At 42.4% G+C, this 18435-nt stretch overlaps 1 protein-coding gene across 1 annotated transcript in view; it reads right to left on the bottom strand.

Moving 5' to 3' along the window:
• Nucleotides 1–773: 773 nt before the first annotated feature.
• LOC126484972 (neural-cadherin-like) overlaps nt 774–18435 on the bottom strand; it is a 431022-nt gene continuing 413360 nt past the window's right edge. Inside the window, exons 26-27 of the mRNA XM_050108576.1 lie at nt 2048–2206; nt 774–892 (exon numbers count right to left, since the gene is read on the bottom strand). Of these exons, the coding sequence (XP_049964533.1) occupies nt 774–892; nt 2048–2206 (278 nt within the window). The remainder of the gene's footprint in view (nt 893–2047; nt 2207–18435) is intronic.

The raw sequence follows: 18435 nt of genomic DNA, 5'->3' as shown, positions 1-18435 counted from the left end.
TTTCAGGATAAATGGTTCCGTAAACTTTTGCCCTATTGTACCAAATGTAAACTAGGTAGAGTTCTTGTTTTTATCGTATTTTTTCATATGATGCATTGTTTTTGAGATATTTAGGTGCTCCAGGTAAAAAAAAAAAAAAAAAAAAAAAAATCAACTGTATTTATTCATTCTGCATACATTTGGTGTGGTCTAACTAAGCTGCCTCAATCTGTATAACAATGCATTATGTTAACAGCTTTCATGAGACTTCAGAATGTAATGCTGTTTCTATTGTAAATATATTCTGTACTCATTGTAATGAAATATTGATGTAATACAAAATAGTAAATGCAGTTAGAACAAAGATTTTAAGCTAGGTTGGTCAATTTACTTATAAATTTGTATGATGCACCAAGCAGGCTACTTTCAGCTGATTATCATCTGAAGTCCACTGCCAAAAAATAAATAACCAGATTTTATAGCCTGGCTTTGTGCTTGTTAGCCTGTGAGTATCTTCAACAACAAAGGTTGTCATCAGCAGAAGTTGGTTCTTAACTTTAGTGGGTTCTGCAATGGACCTTTTTTTCGAATTTTGTTTTTATTCTTAAATATTGTTCAGATGTTTAAGGCAAATGAGAACTTATTATAAGAATAAGAATATAAGATAGTGTTGACAATGGCATTTTTGTCAGAGTTGTTTGTCAGAGAAGGTGAATATTACAATTGTGTCCCTAACTGTTTGGTACAAGAGTACATAATGACATGTACTTTGTACTTTGAAAGGTATTGCTTACTTACTGTTCTTCATCCTCCTCACTTTCTTCCCCTTCCTGACCATACATGTCTGCTAGTTTGTCAAATCGTGGACCCCAGGTTCCGAGGTAGTCAAAATCTTGTTCATTATCATCTGTACCTATAAATTGAGGAAAACTGCTTAGCTTGTTAAATCTTTGTTTTCTAAACACATAAAGCAATTCTGCAATTAGGTTTCAGAATATTTACAAGTTGCCTTATCCTCCATAACTACTATAAAGTCTGCAAATAGCTAGGAGAAATGAAAAGTCAGATAAACAATGTGTTGAGGCAGAAAAGGCTTGACAATTTTCTATCTTTGCAAAATTTCTGGTACCTAAGGAGCGTAATGGAAAACAGCAGGAGGAATGATAAGAAGATAAGTGAAAGGCGATGGCAAGCTCATGGTTTCCTGCAGAGTGTAAGAAGACTGGTCTGGAGCAACAATGTGCCATCAAAAGTAAGCAAATGTTATATCAAGTGTATTATGATGTAGTACTTGCAAATGTGTAAGAAATGTGGGTAATGAAGAAAAGGCAGGTGACCAGGATAAAGGTTTGTGACAAAATTTTAAAGATGTAGAATATGAAATGGGTAGAGTAAGAAATGAGATGGAAAGTGAAATAGTGAAAAGAGAAGCTCATGCAAGACACCATAGAAAAGATGAGATTAAGACAGTATCGGTACGTTAAAAGAATGGGAGTTGGCAGGGTACTGAGACAGGCTCACAAAATGAGAATAAGAGATAAGAGGCAAAGAGGAAGAGATAGACATATATGGATCATTGTAATGAAGGAAGGAGTGGTGAAGATAGGAGAAGATTGGGACAGAGCACAGGGAGGAACATGATAGAAAGACAGGGAAAGATGGAGAGACTAAGTTCTAAACACACCTAGCCACAGGCTGGAAACCACTGAAGAAAGAGAAGGAGAAGGAGGAGGAGAAGAAGAAGAAGAAGAAGAAGAAGAAGAAGCCGGTGATAAACTCCACATCTGGTGTGAAAATAAAAGTAGTGCAATTTTTAAATTGTTGCACCATCATCATAATTAAGAAAAATAAAGAAATATACATTGATGATACTTATTTAAATATGCTAAGACAGAATTAAAATGTTGAAACTTAAAATTGGTGAAAGTTGGGTATTGGTCTACTCTAATTTTTTGTGATCAATATGTTTCATCTCTGTCTTACCATAGACAAATAGATGTTGTTTTCCATACCATTACGTATAAATTAATCTCTTACATGTACTAACATCCATGGATCCTATACTTGCCAGAAGCTAAAGAAGACAAGGACCCTGCAGTACTTCCACCACCCTCATATGCATAATTTCTTAGATCATCAAATGGTGGAGCATTTGGGTCAGCATCAGCTCTCTTCTTATGTTCTTCTATAAACACTCCTATGTTTGGCTCTGGGCCCAGTGGAGGAACTGAAAATAAAAAGTACTCAGATGTACTCACTGTGATGAACATTGTAAAATGTAAATTTTCACAGCCAGAAATGTCACACTTATTAAAATATTCTGGGCTATTATACCATGGCCAGTATAATAGAGAGGGGAATGAATAGGTGCTTGTTAACTATGATATATCACTTCATCCTTTATTATATTCTTTAATTCTACAATGCATGCCAAAAAAGAATCAATAGTTAATTACTGTCTTAGAATTTAACATTTTATATTTCCAAATGACTTAAACTTAACATCTTACATGGAGTTGGACAGGCACAGAACATCATTTATTCACAACTCTGTAGTTCACAAAAAAGGTAAGCAACACATCTACCCTGTTTTTCAAGTCCCCAGTATTCTAATGATATACTTACTTTTCAGTGAATTCTTACACATTTTGTGGGAATGTTCTGTCACAACAGTTTCTCCTAACATTGCCTGCCAGATTTCTGACTAATTTTTTAAAAGAATGTAATGCAATTGGACGGATAAAAAACCAACTCACATAGGAGAAGTAGGAGAAAACACATATAAAGGTACTGACATTAGAAGTTTTTAGGGCCAGTACCTCCTTCTTCTGGTAGAAGGGTTGAAGGGGATGGAAGAGGGGATGACGGGAAAGGTCTGGTGAAGTTTAGGAAATGGGAAGATACATTTGAAAAGTTGCCCAGAACCCTGGGTCAGGAGAGACTTACTGGACGGGATGAGAAGGAAAGTCTGACCTGGGATTCTGGGTGAATTTTTCTGAACTCTCTCCCTATTTCCCAAACCTCACCAATCATTTTCCTTCACCTCTCCTCCTTCCTCTTTAACCCTTCTGCCAGAAGGAACAGCACTGGCTCTGAAAGCTTGCAAATTTCAGTACCTTTGTATGTGTTTTTCTCCTGCTATATAAAATTAGTTTTGTTGCTAACTTAAAAAAAAAGGTGGTTATCTAATTAATCATAAGGACCTTGGCTTGTGTGATGGTGTCCCTCTCTCCTTAAAAATTTCTTCTGAAGAACTTGGTTAACACATGTAATATCATATTTTATTATGGAGATAACTGTGTCAGATACTGTACTGTGTGTAGGAGCCAAAGACATTACTCCTTGCATAAGAAACAACTCCAATTTCATTCTTGCTCTGATAAAGATGAAGGGAATTTACAATTCTGAATATTACATATTACAAATCTATAGTACAAGTAAAATTTGTTTTCATGGAAAAGAGAGCTCTTCTCTGACAAATAACAAGGTGAAACTCGAATGTAAATACTACTCTTTCTAGTCATTATAATTACTATAGAAAGTTTCAGCAATGTTATGTCAATGTAGAGTTGGAGAGATGCTTGGGAGATTGGCAAATGAACCTGCAAATAAACACAACAACTTTTCAACACACTCAAGAGCAAGCAACAAGAAATTTTCCACAGCTCTTTACCAACATATTACCACATGACCAAACACACACACACACTAGGTGAGTTTAGTTTCAATGGGCATTTCATACACCATAAAAACGATAAAAATAATGGTGTACATATCCTTCCTAAGCTTATGCAGTTGTAGGATATATCTAATGTACCCTTAGCTACCACTGTGGTAATAGGAACAAAACTTATATGAGGTTCTGGTTGGGGCAGCAGCAGACCATTTCAACTATTTGTTTATATGATCTACAGCAGGTTTTACACAGATTCTGTCAGGGCGCAGCTGACTGTGGTGAAAACCACTGTTACAGGAGCAGTTGCTGCTCCTATTCCATTTATGTCATCTTTAATGCTGTATTTCCTATCTTTAGTTAGGATGTTACTTTCTCCATTCAATATCTGGTCCTCTTCGCCAGAATTATTACAATGTGGCCCTCTGTTCTCTAACCAGGGCTGGCACTTGGCTTCACAGTCTTGTTATCCAGTAACCTGTTCTCAATCTGTCCTGTAACATTCAGCCTAAACAGCTCTTATAATTACTACCTGTCAGTCAGAAACTTTTCTTCCCTGTTACTTTCCTTTCCGATTTAAGTCTTAAATTCATTACAAACAGCTTGCCTTCTCACTCTTACTCCTAGATAAGTTTCTCATACTCCTATCTAAGGTAACAAGTCACATTCCTTGTATAATGAAAGTTCAAATGTGGTTCCAGTTTCACCTACTCAGAAATACACTTTTTCTATCCATGAGAAAATAGTACACTGATCGTGTATGTTCACATACAAGAAAAGAACACAAATATTTGATAAAGCACCAAACATAATACAAAGAATACATATTTTTTGATAAATTTCTGTTTTAAATATGAGTAACTATATTATTATGTTTAACTTATGTGTAACTTACTCACATGCAATATGCCTGAGAAAGAAACAACAGACAATTGACTGTGCAAAGAGTAACTACTATGTACTGCATTACTAAAAAAAATTACAAGGAATAAGTGATATATATGTTCTAGCGTAACCACAAGTGCTGGGATGAAGAAGAAGAACATAAGACCAGAGAAAGTGGTGAAATGACGTCGGCCAATGGTGCACTGATTAGGACCACGCCACAACAGGGGGGACACCTGCACAAAGTGAATATAAACACCGCTCCTGCCAGTCTATGCCGGACATTAGTGGACAGGATTTGCAGAGCATTAGCATGGCCTATCAGAGAGTGCTACAATATCAGATTATAGTGATCCATATCCATTGCTCGTTTTAGCATTGTATACAGCCAGGACTCGGATTTATGTTGCATGTCGCCCCATTGCTTGTGACACCTTTGTACAATAAAGTTAAGTATTGTCAATTAGCTTTATAGAAATAAAACTACTAATGTTATTTACTTGAATTGTTGCGTAGCATTTCGAGAATGCAGCATCCCCTAGGCACCCTATACGAGATGAGTGGGCAAAACCCAACCTGGCGACGAGTATCCTCCAAACTCTATGCCTGATGGCCATGGCATTTCATGTATATTGTGCTGGCACCATAATTCTCTCTTGTCTGTATTTTGCAGGGGCATTTATTGCTTTAACAGTTTCTTGTTGTTTTTGTTATCAGTGTTTTCAGGTGGGCATTGCAAAAATTTTCTTTGCTTGTGTCCTAATTTTACTTGCGTACCTACTCTATTTGTTGCATTTGTGTCTTCCAACATGCCCACCTCACCTGTCCCACCCCCTGCTCAGGCTTCGCAGCCGCAAGTGTTACATGTCACACAGTTAATGTAGATGTTTCAGTTTCAGATGCAGCAAATATCTACACTGCTCAACACAGTGCAGCAGCTACTGGCCTACACCGTGCGCCTGACACAACAAGCACTGTCTACTAGCTGCTATACCATCTTTTCAACAGTTTAGTGAACAAGACAAGGACTGGTTCGAGTGGTGGCACCAGTTCACTCCTTATAAGCTAGCTCACAACATCCCAGGAACTGTGAAACTTCCATATCTATTATCCATGGTAGGAAGTGCAGTTTTCAGATTAATTAAAAAACTCTTTCCTAACACCACTCTGAGTGAACTAAGTTATGAACAAGTGGTACAGGCCCTAACAAACTATTATGAACAACAAGTGAATGTGGTAGCAGCTAGGTACCAATTCTTCAATTGCAAAAAATGCTCAGAACAAACTTATTGCGAGTGGGTAATAGATTTGCAAGGAATGACAAGGAAATGCAAATTTAAATGTGCTTGTGGTTAAGTTGCGTGATGCAATTGTGTACAATTTGCCTGATGTCAAACTCAGAGAACAGCTTCTGAAACAGTCTGATCCATCATTTCAGCAGGTAGTGTAAATACTAGATCAGTAAGATTACGGTGCCTTGTCGGCTCATACATTTGAGCAGCCAGCTATTTGTCGGGTTGAGTTCCTTGCTTGCGATCACCCCATTCTGCACCGGCAGCTTGCGCTAACCAAGCCAAGTAAACAACGGTTCACGCCATGTTAGCAGTTCGCTAAACATGGCTGCTACTCAGGTGAACAGAATTAAGTCTTGCCCTAGGTGTTATTCATGGCATAAACACCGAGACTGCCCCTCCTGATGAGCTCGGTGTTACGCTTGAGGTAGGAAAGGACCTGTGCAATCCATATGTTGGCAGCTGAACGAACATAAGAATATGGCCCACTCACAAAAATCTAGTCGCAAGACCCATGTCATTAATGCAGTATATTCAAAGTCTGCAACAGGCATTAGCAAAACTAGCAAGTGTGCAGTTTCTTCAGTGATACATCAGCCAAATAAACTTTTTGTTCATTTGCTTATTTGTGGGAACCGTGTCAAATTTCAGTTGGACATGGGTGTCTCTGTCACATTGCTCAATCATCACACATATGGACTGTTAGGCTCCCCACACCCATCTGAAACTAGCACAAAACTGACAGCTTATAATGGACAAAACATTCCCGTTCTTGGAAATGTACTTTGCCTGTCATAAATCACTCGCACATGCGAACAGTGACTTTTACAATGCTACAATCATGTGATTGTGAGAACATATTTGGCCTTGATTCATTTGATTTGTTTGGCTTTAACATTCAGGACAATGTGTTGTCCGTGTCTGCATTCAATGCAAAATACAGTGTTGTTAGCTTGCTAAAAGAAGTCCCGGAACTCTTTTCTAAAGGTTTAGGCAAAGCTAACAATTTTGTTACACATAGTACTCTGAAAGACAATGCTCAGCCGAAATTTTGCTGGCCCAGAACTGTTTCCGTTGCATTAAGGGACAAAGTTGCTGCTGAACTTAAAGATTTGCAAGATAGTGGAGTTATTGCGCACATATCAGCTAGTCAATGGGCAAGTCCACTGGTTTTGCTCCCCACACCTTCAGGTTGCATTCGACTCTGTGTTGACTTTAAGTCTACAGTCAACCCACAAACTGTAACTGATACTTATCCATTTCCACACCAAGAGGATCTTATGGACAATTTAGGCACTGGACATTACTTTTCAAAAAATTTATTTGTGTGACGTATATCTTAAAATATCTCAAAAAGTGTGTGTACTAAGTACTCATTTGGGCTTGTTTAAATATTTGTGTTTGCCTTTTGGCAGTGCTTCTGCACCTGCCATTTTTCAATGGTATCTGGAACAACTAACTGCACAAGTACCAAACTGGCAAACTATTTGGATGAGATTGTAGTAGCAGGTCGTACATCTGAGGAACATATTGCAAATTTACACGGATTGTTTCATGTGTTATCTGCTGCAGGACTAAAATGTATACTGGACAAGTGTGATTTTTTTAAACCCAAGCTGCAGTATCTTGGTCATGCCATGTCATAAACAGTCAAAGTGTAGATCCTTTTCAGTCACATTTGTTAGCCATACACAATTTTCCAGTTCCTCGCAATATCACAGAATTGCAGTCAATTTATGTAAAAAGAACTATTATATTCGGTTTATACTGAATTCTGCACAAATTGCAGCTCCATTGCATCACTCATGTCGCAAGAATGTCCCCTTTGTTTAGACAGATGAGTGCCAAAAAGCTTTTCAAAAACTTAAAGGTGCATTGCTCAGTGATTGATGCTTAGTTCACTTTGATCTTGACAAACCAGTTGCATTGCAAGTTGATGCTTCCTCTTACAGAATCAGAAATGGTGATAAAGACAGACCTATTGTGACAAAGCAAGCTGGGATATTTTTACTTCCCATCTTGTTTTGCCATTGGCCTCCTTAAAATTTATTTTTTCATGTCTGATTAATGACCATTAACATACATGAGTATAATCTGCATTTTCATAAAAGAGAAAAGTTGGTACTCAGTTTGGTTCAAATGGTTCAAATGGCTCTGAGCACTATGGGACTCAACTGCTGTGGTCATCAGTCCCCTAGAACTTAGAACTACTTAAACCTAACTAACCTAAGGACATCACACACATCCATGCCCGAGGCAGGATTCGAACCTGCGACCGTAGCAGTCGCACGGTTCCGGACTGCGCGCCTAGAACCGCGAGACCACCGCGGCCGGTGGTACTCAGTTTTAAAGAATATAACATCAGATTAATTGTGCTTAGTTTTATGTATTAATTGATTTTCTAATTTATTTTGACTATTCCTAGTTAGTTACTTTCGTTATGGGGTGAAATCAGTAATTGTTTCGTAACTTTAATTCTATTGTTGACTTATAAACAAATATAAATTCTGTACTAATTTTAAACATTTGGAAGAACAACTAATAGTAATTTTAAAGTATCTATTTGGCTCTATTCGAAAACATGTTAGCATAGCTTGCCCTTAATTAATTGCAAAGTAATAACCAGTTTTGTCAAAAGCATTGCTTGCATAACTATATCTGCTAATTTCATCATTTAAACAAATAATTCAGCCTAACTCGAGTAGTAGAAGATGACGTATTCAGTTAATTTAATGAGTTAAGTTTTAATTGTAATTTCTGTAAATTAAACATCAAACAATGCGTAGTTTCAGTGCCTGTTATTGTGATGATATATAAGGGCCTGAGTTTTGATCCTGAGACAGTCAGTCCACAGCCAAGTTCCAGACAAGAAACGTGTGTTGGTTAGAACAACAACAATGCATCGACTTAACCGTGAAATAAGTGTTACACCAACAGGCCGTGTGTTAAAACAATGACAGTGTCTGTTCAATTTATTTGAAAGGCTGTGAACTGTGTGGTTAGGGTTTTACTGCTAATAGATATTCAACAGTAAACTACTGTAGCAGTATGTTGATGTTTGCTTGCAACCTATTAATGAGACATATCAAAAGTTAAACAATAGTGCACTGGCCATATAACTGTGTATTGACATCTTCAACTTTTGTGGTCCTGTCCTCCTCAGTTGCGCGTAATACTATGGTATATTGATAAATTTCACTTATGGACCGTCTGACAGCAACTGAATAAAACACAATTTTAGTGCCATACGCGTTTCGCCTTTATTTTCTGCAAGGCATCATCAGTGGCAGGTTGCGTAGAGAGTTTCTTACATATTACGCTCCTGTTGCATTTTTGGTGTTGTTCTTCTTCCTATGAGCGCCAATTTGCTGTTTTTCCACATTTCACAGCACTATGCATAAAAACAAACGTTCAGTGCACAAGCCTTTGCAGTCCTTGTTTCATCTGACAAAACCTGTACAAACTGCCCAAAAATTGCAAAGATGAGCTTTGTTGTTGTCTCAATACCAATACAAGATTGTGTATCATCCAACAGCTCAACATCATAATGCGGACGCACTTTCACATCTTCTGATTGGCCCTGATTAAGACTTTGATGCTTCTGCTGCATCTTGTTGTCACATCGATGCTCAGGACTCTGAATTGCTTCAGTCTTTTCCACTTAAGTATAAGAAAATTGCATAGGCCACAGAAGCTGCTCAAGATTTGAACATTTTACTCAAATACATTCGCACATCTTGGCCTTGTTCCTTGCATTGCATAAAGAACTCTGTAGTGCACCGATACTTTGTACATCGGCATAGCCTCCCTATACAGAAAGGTGTGATTCTTATTCAGAGTGACAGTGGCCAGTCACGTGTGTTGATCCCTAACATTTTGCAAAACAAATTGTTGTGGTTACTTCACCAAGGACACTGGGGGATTTTGCGTACGAAACAGTTAGCAAGTTGACACTTTACTTGGGAGGGTATGGACACCTAAAATGGAACAGATGACGCCAGAGTGTGACGCAGATATGGAAAATCAGTCTGCTGCACCAAAAAAATTCTCTGCTTGGCCTAAGTCACAATTGCCATGGCAATGTATGCACACACACGTTGCGGGATCTTTTGGAACACTCGCTGGTTGATTGTGGTTGACTCATATAGCAAGTTTCCTTTCGCTGTGCTGATGAACTCGTCAATGTCACATATCACAATTCAGGTGTTGTCATAGATTTGTTGCCTAGAAGGCTTCCTGAAGTAAGAGTGTCATACAACAGACCTCAGTTCATGTCAAATGAATTTGAAACATTATGTGAACGCTATGGCATACAGCATCTAATTAGTGCACCGTTCCATCCACAGCCAAATGGTGAAGTGGAACGTTTTGTCAGAAAATTCAAGCAGCAAATGGCGAAACTTCTCTCTGCACATGCCAGAGATCAAGCATTGCAACTGCTTCTTGCCTCATATCATTCCCACACAAGAGATGGACCATCACTGGTGGAATTACTTCATGGCTGCTGCCATCGGGCACTGCTCCACCTTCCTCAGCATCCGTGCCAATGGAAGGCCACAAGTATCACTTCACACCACATGACACTGTCTTTTACACAGTTTTTAGCGGCAGCAGATGGTGGAAGTGACATGAGATCGTCTGTTGACTAGGCGGTAGCATGTATTTTCTTTCAGGTCTCGATGGCTTGCAGTGCTGCCATCAAAATCAACTTCGAATCTGTCATGTACATGATGATCTTTCAGTCTCTCTTTCCCCAGATTCACGGGCCCAGAGGACAGTGAGTCCACAGCAGCCACCAGAGGGTGTCATTGTGATACTGTGGGATGACCCTATGGAGACGGAGCCTGTGCCTCCTCCGCCTCCTCTTGTCCTATTGATGGAGCTGGACCTGCCCTCACTGCAACAGCCGCCATCTTCTTCGTCTGGTTCATGGCAGCAGGAAGTGGATGCATACTCTTCTGGTCATTTTCTGGGGGATGTTTCTGCCGGAGCGCAGGCCAGATGGCGGGGTACAACCAGAAGCTTGAAGTCCCCTGCATCCACAGCTTCCGACCCGACATTGCACCCACACTCCTGCATCCCCTGCCATGGTCACACTCACTACACAATGATGGTCCGTTGTTTTCTGGGAGATGAATGTTCTGGCGTAACCACAAGCACCGGAACAAAGAAGAAGAAAGCAAGATTAGAGAAGGCAGTGAAACGACGTTGGCCAATGGTGCGCTGATTAGGACCATGCCACAAGAGGAGCGACACCTGCAAGAAGTGAATATAAGCGCCACTCCTGCCAGCCTAGGCTGGAAATTAGTAGACAGGATTTGCAGAGTATTAGCAATGCCTAGCAGAGACAGTTACGATGTTAGATTATAGTGAGATATATATCCATTGCTTGTTTGAACATTGTGTATAGCCAGGACTCGGATTTACGACTGTTGTCCACAAAGTAAGTTCCATTTCTATTTCTATCCACAGCAGTGCTACGATCGCAGTTCCGAGCATGCGCAGCAGTTGTTCTGATTCAAGGAGAAGACATGTACGCCATTTTCATATTGCTGCTGCCGATGTGTGCTTTGTAGTGCTTCTTTATAATGTCAGCCGTAATTGAAAATTCCGTCGCGTGTGAAATCAGATCTGCGATTTGTTTTTTAAATGCAAAGAAAGTTAAGGAAATTCATCAACAACTCTGCGAGGTTTATGGACAAAATTCTATGAGTGATTCAATGGTTAGAAGATGGGTCAGACTGTTCAATGAAGGACACGATCAAGTGCATGATGAAGAATGAAGTGGACGCCCATCTGTGGTTACTGATGAACTGGTTCACTCAACTGAAGAGAAGATTAAGCACAACCATAACTTTACACTTAGTGCCCTTGCTATGGAAGTTCCACAAATCTCACGATCACTAATTCATGAAATTGTTACTGAAAAACTGAAATTTTCAAAACTTTGCTCACATTGGGTACCCGAAATTCATACTGAACAACACAAAAAACAACGGAAGGGCAGTGCACTTCAGTTTTTGGCATGCTACAATGAAGAAGGCAGTGGTTTTCTTTCTTGGATAGTCACGGGGGATGAAACTTGGGTATCATACATCGCCCCTGAAACAAAACGGCAATCAGTGGAATAGAGGCATGCTTCATCCCCAATGAAGGTTAAGCCTAAGCAAATCTTGACACCTCAAAAAGTCATGTGCACTGTTTTTTGGAACAGTAAAGGCATTTTGCTGATTGATTTCTTACCACAAGGCCAAACAATCAGTGCACATGGTTACTGTGAGACCATTAAGAAATTGCACCTTGCAATACAGAACAAGTGCTGAAGATTACTGTCAAAAGGTGTCGTCTCCCCCCCCCCCCCCCCCCCCTCCCCGATAATGCCCGTCCTCACACGGTGAATGTGACAAAACAACTCTTAGAGGAATTTCACCAGGACGCGTTTAATCATCCGCCGTACAGCCCGTACCTTGCTCCTAGCGACTTTCATCTCTTCTTACACTTAAAATCTGTCCTTGGTGGTCAACAGTTCAACGATGATGATGAGCTGAAAGAACATGTTACCATATGGTTGAATACACAGGTGGCAACCTTCTATGAAGAAGGCATACAAAAACCTGTGCCATGCTACGACAAGTGCCTACAAAATTTCAGAAGCTATGTAGAAAATTTGTTTAACAGCCTTAGATTTTTGTACAATAAATACTTTTTCTGTATCTGTGTAAGTTTGTTTTATATAACCAAATGGAACTTACTTTGTGGACATACCTCATTTGTTGCATGTCGCCCATTGCTTGTGACACCTTTATACAATAAAGTTAAGCATTGTCAATCTGCTTTATAGAAATAAAACCACTAATGTCATTTGCTTGAATTGATATATAGCATTCTGAGAATGCAGTATTCCTTAGGCACCCAAAACAAGATGAGTGGTACAAGTATGTCGTTTTGTCATTATGTTAGCAAGTTGATTTGAATTTTTCACATTTCATTTTTAAAGTCATTTCAATATGTTGTTGAATGAGCTTTCGTGGAAGGTCAAAATGTTTCTCACCTCTTGTTATTTTTCCTTTGTAGGCATTCCTAAACATATATACGGAAGCTAGACTGTCAATACACAGCTCTGTCAGTTCATTCAAATATGAAATTCCAAGTTCTTGTCCAAGGCATTGCACCCAACATATATCACTGATCCAAGAGGCAGCAGCTTGGTATTCTGTTTCAGTGGTTGAAACTGTGGTGTCACCGTCAGACACCACACTTGCTAGGTGGTAGCCTTTAAATCGGCCGCGGTCCATTAGTATACGTCGGACCCGCGTGTCGCCACTGTCAGTGATTGCAGACCGAGCGCCACCACACGGCAGGTCTAGAGAGACGTCCTAGCACTAGCCCCGGTTGTACAGCCGACTTTGCTAGCGATGCTACACTGACCCATACACTCTCATTTGCCGAGACGATAGTTAGCATAGCCTTCAGCTACGTCATTGGCTACGACCTAGCAAGGCGCCATTACCAGTTTATATTGAGATTGTTTTATGTATCATCAAGAGCGATGTACACCAATTATGGATTAAAGTTAAGTATTCCAAGCTCTTCGTACTTTATTTGCAATTCTCAAGACATTGTCATGTTCCAGACCTCACGCCAGTCTGCGTGAGCTTAAACGCGTGCCTTTCGGCTACCTCCGAGTGGCTTGGCTGTCTTTCCAAGTCACTACAGTTTGGCGATGAGAGTAAAACCGGTCTTCTTCTTTATACTTGCTTAATTTACTTGTGGCATGGCTTCGCCACAATCTCCAGATGTACTGTCCGAATTTTATGGCTTGCAGAATCAGCAGACGCAGGTGTTATTTGATGCCCTTGGACAGCTTGTCCAGGGTCAACGTACAATGCAAAACAATGCGGCCGCTGCCGCTCCACCGCTCTCGCAGCCACAACACGCAGTTGCACCACCTTTTCGTCTTTTTGATGCGGCACTGGAAAGCTGGACGGAGTGGTCACGCCAATTTGGATTCCATCTCGCCGCCTACAGAATTCAAGGTATTGAGCGGCAGCCTTTTTTGCTTTCGTGTGTAGGCGTCCAGACGTACCGTGTGATAGTGAAATTATTTCCCCGATGCGACGTAGCAACTCTGTCCTACGACGAAATTTTGTCTGCATTGGATGCATATTTCAAAGAATCGGTCAATGTAGTTGCAAAAAGGTATACCTTCTTTCGTACAAAACGTATGGCCGGTCAAACTAATCAGGAGTGGGTTGCAACTTTGCAGGGCCTTACTAGGGATTGTGCTTTTGAGTGTGAATGTGGCCTCCCTTATTCAGATACTATGGTACGTGATGCAATAGCACAGAACGTTTCTGATGTTCGTATAAGGGAACAGATTTTGAAACTAGTCAATCCCTCCCTTCAACAAGTGATGGACATATTGGATCGACAGGACACACTTGACCTTGCTCAGTAATCATTTGAAACTTCGCCAGCCGTGTGTCACATTAACCGGCCCGCCGGACGCGCTGCATGGAACAGTAAACAGCCCTCGCGCCCGTCCGCGCAGCTGCCATGCAAGCAAGCAAATGCAGTGCTAAAATCATGCCCGCGGTGTGCTACTAGACATTCGCGTGAGAATTGCCCGTCACGCCAAGCTATTTGCTTTTTCTGTAATAAAAAAGGCCATGTTCAAAGTGTTTGCCAGAAAAAGCTCAGATCGGACACTGACAACCATTCCAGGCCCTTTGCTTCGCGCCGGAATCGGAATCGAACCAAGAATACTCAGGTTCGTGAACCTTCACCCATGGACATTCATGTAGTTCATTCCACTCCGCCCAGTGCCACTCTCTCTAACAGTGACAGTGTTCGTCCCACAAATAGTGTGCGACAACATTGACGGAAATCCCGTCATGTCACAAGTGCTTCCGTACCAGTGTCAGTTCACGTTGCACGAGACAGTCGCTCTTGTCGTCAACAGAACAATAAACTTTATGTGGACTTGGACATTCATGGCAAAGTGCTACCATTCCAGCTCGGTACCGGAGCTGCAGTTTCATTGATCAATCATGACACGTACAAACAGCTGGGCAAACCTCCGTTGCGTGCCGCAAATGTTAAGTTAAATAGTTATTCAGGACAAGCTATCCCTGTGTTAGGACAGTGCAGCCTTCTTGCAACATACAAGGGACAAACAAAACTTGTGTCATTTTACGTTCTTCGTTCTTCTTCTGCGGTGAACTTGTTTGGTTTAGATTTATTTCAGTTGTTTAACTTGTCTATAGTCAATCAGGTCCTATCAGTGAACCAGACTGTGTCTTCAGCCAGTGTTTCTCGTCTATGTGAAGAATTTGCAGACATTTTTGCACCGGGCCTTGGTTGCGCTAAGAGCTATGAAGCCCATTTGGAACTGAAAGTACACGCGCAACCGAAATTTTTCCGAACGCGCAATGTTCCACACGCAATGCATGATGAGGTCGCAAGAACCTTACACGATTTGGAATCACAAGGTGTGCTTGAACGTGTGCAGGCTTCTCTCTGGGCCTCACCCTTAGTAATTTTGCCAAAACCTTCCGGAAAATTGAGACTTCTTGTGGACTTCAAGGCAACAGTGAATCCACAACTAGTGATTGCAACTTTTCCTTTACCCCGCCCGGAAGATCTTTTTGACAAACTGTGCCCGGGTCAATATTTTTCGAAGTTGGACCTAGCAGATGCGTACTTGCAAATACCGGTGGACGAAGAATCCCAGCTTGTTTTGGTGGTTAACACGCATCTTGGTTTGTATCGATTGAAACGACTACCACTCGGGTGTGCATCCGCCCCTGCATTGTTTCAACAATATCTGCAAACTGTTTGTGCGTCGGTCCCTACTGCAACAAACTATCTGGACGATATTGTGATCTCCGGAAAGACAGAAGAAGAACCTTTAGCCAATCTCAGGACGTTATTTCAGGTCTTGTGTCAAAATGGTCTTCGCTTGCGGAAGGACAAATGTGTGTTTTTTGCTTGGGACTTACCATATCTGGGCCATGTACTCAATGCCCAAGGCATACATCCCAGTCCAGAGCACCCTCCGTGCCATACAGGACTTGCCTTCGCCACAGAATTTGAAGCAGCTACAGAGTGTGCTGGGAAAAATAAATTACTATAACAGATATGTGCACCACGCCTCTTCCATTTCAGCTCCGCTTCATCGCTTACGCCGTAAAGGTGTTCCGTTCGTCTGGACGACGGAATGCGAACGCGCCTTTCGCCAGTTGAAATCAGCGTTGCTTTCAAATACTTGCCTTACGCCATTCAATCCCCAGAAACCCCTTTTGTTGATGGTAGATGCATCGGATTTTGGGATCGGTGCTGTGCTTGCGCACAAAGATGGATCGCATGACCGCCCTATTGCCTTTGCGTCCAAATTGCTCTCGTCTGTGCAAAGAAATTATTCACAGATCGAGAAAGGAGTTTTGGCTCTCGTATTTGGTGTTACAAAGTTTCATGATTTCTTGTATGGTCCTCACTTTACCATCGTCACAGACCACAAACCTTTGACGTCGCTTTTTCATCCGAACAAGCCTCTACCTCCACGTACAGTGCAGAAATTCATTCGCTGGTCTATTTTCCTCTCGCAGTACCGCTACGATATCTTGTATCGGTCCACTGCTAAGCACGGAAACGCTGATGCGTTGTCCCATTTGCCTGTTGCTGAGGATAGAGCATTAGATTCTTCCAAACTTGCTTGCATGTTCATTGATGCGGAAACCGATGATGTGGTCGAATCGTTTCCGATTGATTTTCGTCGTGTAGCTACAGCCACAGCTGCTGACCCTGTCCTTGCTATCGTTCTGCGTTTCGTTGCTACTCAATGGCCCTTGTCAAAGTCGCAGATCGAGGATCCGTTGGTTCGCTGATTTTTTCCTCACAAGGAGAGACTTTTTGTACGACGTGGTGTTTTGCTGTTGCGTTCTGATAATGATCAGTCCAGGGTTGTGGTCCCATGTTCGTTACAGTCCTCTGTCTTATGGCTTCTCCACCAAGGACATTGGGGTATAGTGAGAACGAAACAACATGCTCGTCAGCACTGTACTTGGTTCGGAATCGATGCTGCGATTACGAATATGTGCTCTTCTTGCATGGCGTGTGCCGAGCAACAATCCGCACCACCGCGGCAATTCTTTGCATAGCCAAAAGCCACTTCCCCTTGGCAACGCTTGCACATAGATTTTGCTGGTTCATTCTGGAATGCTCGATGGTTGGTTCTGGTAGATTCATTCAATAATTTTCCTTTTGTTGTCTGGATGTCTTCCACGACGTCATCTGCCGCCATCCAAGCGTTATCTGCTATCTTTTGTATTGAAGGTCTTCCACAGACTATTGTTTCCGACAATGGCCCACAATTCATGTATGCAGAATTTCAGTCATTCTGCAAGGCCAATGGTATTCAACATCTGACTCCGCGCCGTTTTCGCCGCAGTCAAATGGTGCCGCTGAACATTTGGTCCGGACTTTCAAGTCACAGATGTTGAAGTTGAAAGAGTCGCATTCTCGGGAGGACGTGTTATTGCTCTTTTTGTCCTCGTATCGCTCTCAGCCACGAGATGGTCGCTCGCCGGCTGAGTTGCTCCACGGTCGTCCTCATCGAACCTTGATGTCTTTGCTACATCCGCCGCATCAGGTTCCTGTGCAGCGGCAGACGCCTGCTTTTGCTCCAGGTGACGTTATATACTATCGCAACTATCAAGGTTCACGGCGTGGCTCGCAGGGCGCATTCTTTGCTGCCTCGGCCGCGCTATGTATCTGGTTTTGGGGGCCTCTGGTGAGTTGCGTCGGCATCTCAATCAGCTGTGCCTCTGTCGTCGCCAGGGTTCTGCCGCTCCCCGTCTGCTTTCAGCGACGGTGCCGGCCGGTCAGCGCCCTGGGGACCCATCTACTGGCTCGCCTCATCCCCAGGTATTACCAACGCTGCCTTCCATTTTGTCCCATGGCGACACGCCGCCGCCGCCGCCTGTTCTCCCACCGGCGACACCCGCAGTGGACGCTTCGCTGCAGCCGCCCAGCGCCTCCCTGGGTCACGCGCCGCTGATCGCTTCCCATGACCAGCTGTCCTCCGACATGGAACTCTTGCCTGCTCCGGACCAGATGGCGTCTTCGCCCGTCGGGTACCCCGACGCGATGGAGGTAGACCCTTCGGCCCCTCCTGCCTCTCTAAGGGTGCATACACCGCATGTTGGCGTGCACCCTGGACTAGGTTTTCAGGCGTTTCCTAGCTCCCCTCGGACCGAATGGCCGGGTGCGGATGGCACAGCCTCACCTGTTGTTAGGCTCACCACCTCGTCGCATACGTCAACATGGGGTCCTCCCCACGGCGGGCGGAAGCCTTATAACACAACCGTATGCCGATTTGCGGGGGAGGAATGTGGTGTCACCGCCAGACACCACACTTGCTAGGTGGTAGCCTTTAAATCGGCCGCGGTCCATTAGTATACGTCGGACCCGCGTGTCGCCACTGTCAGTGATTGCAGACCGAGCGCCACCACACGGCAGGTCTAGAGAGACGTCCTAGCACTCGCCCCAGTTGTACAGCCGACTTTGCTAGCGATGCTACACTGATCCATACGCTCTCATTTGCCG

This window comes from Schistocerca serialis, chromosome 6, assembly GCF_023864345.2.
Source record: "Schistocerca serialis cubense isolate TAMUIC-IGC-003099 chromosome 6, iqSchSeri2.2, whole genome shotgun sequence".
Taxonomy (NCBI): domain Eukaryota; kingdom Metazoa; phylum Arthropoda; class Insecta; order Orthoptera; family Acrididae; genus Schistocerca; species Schistocerca serialis.
This window is presented reverse-complemented; position numbering and strand designations above follow the sequence as displayed.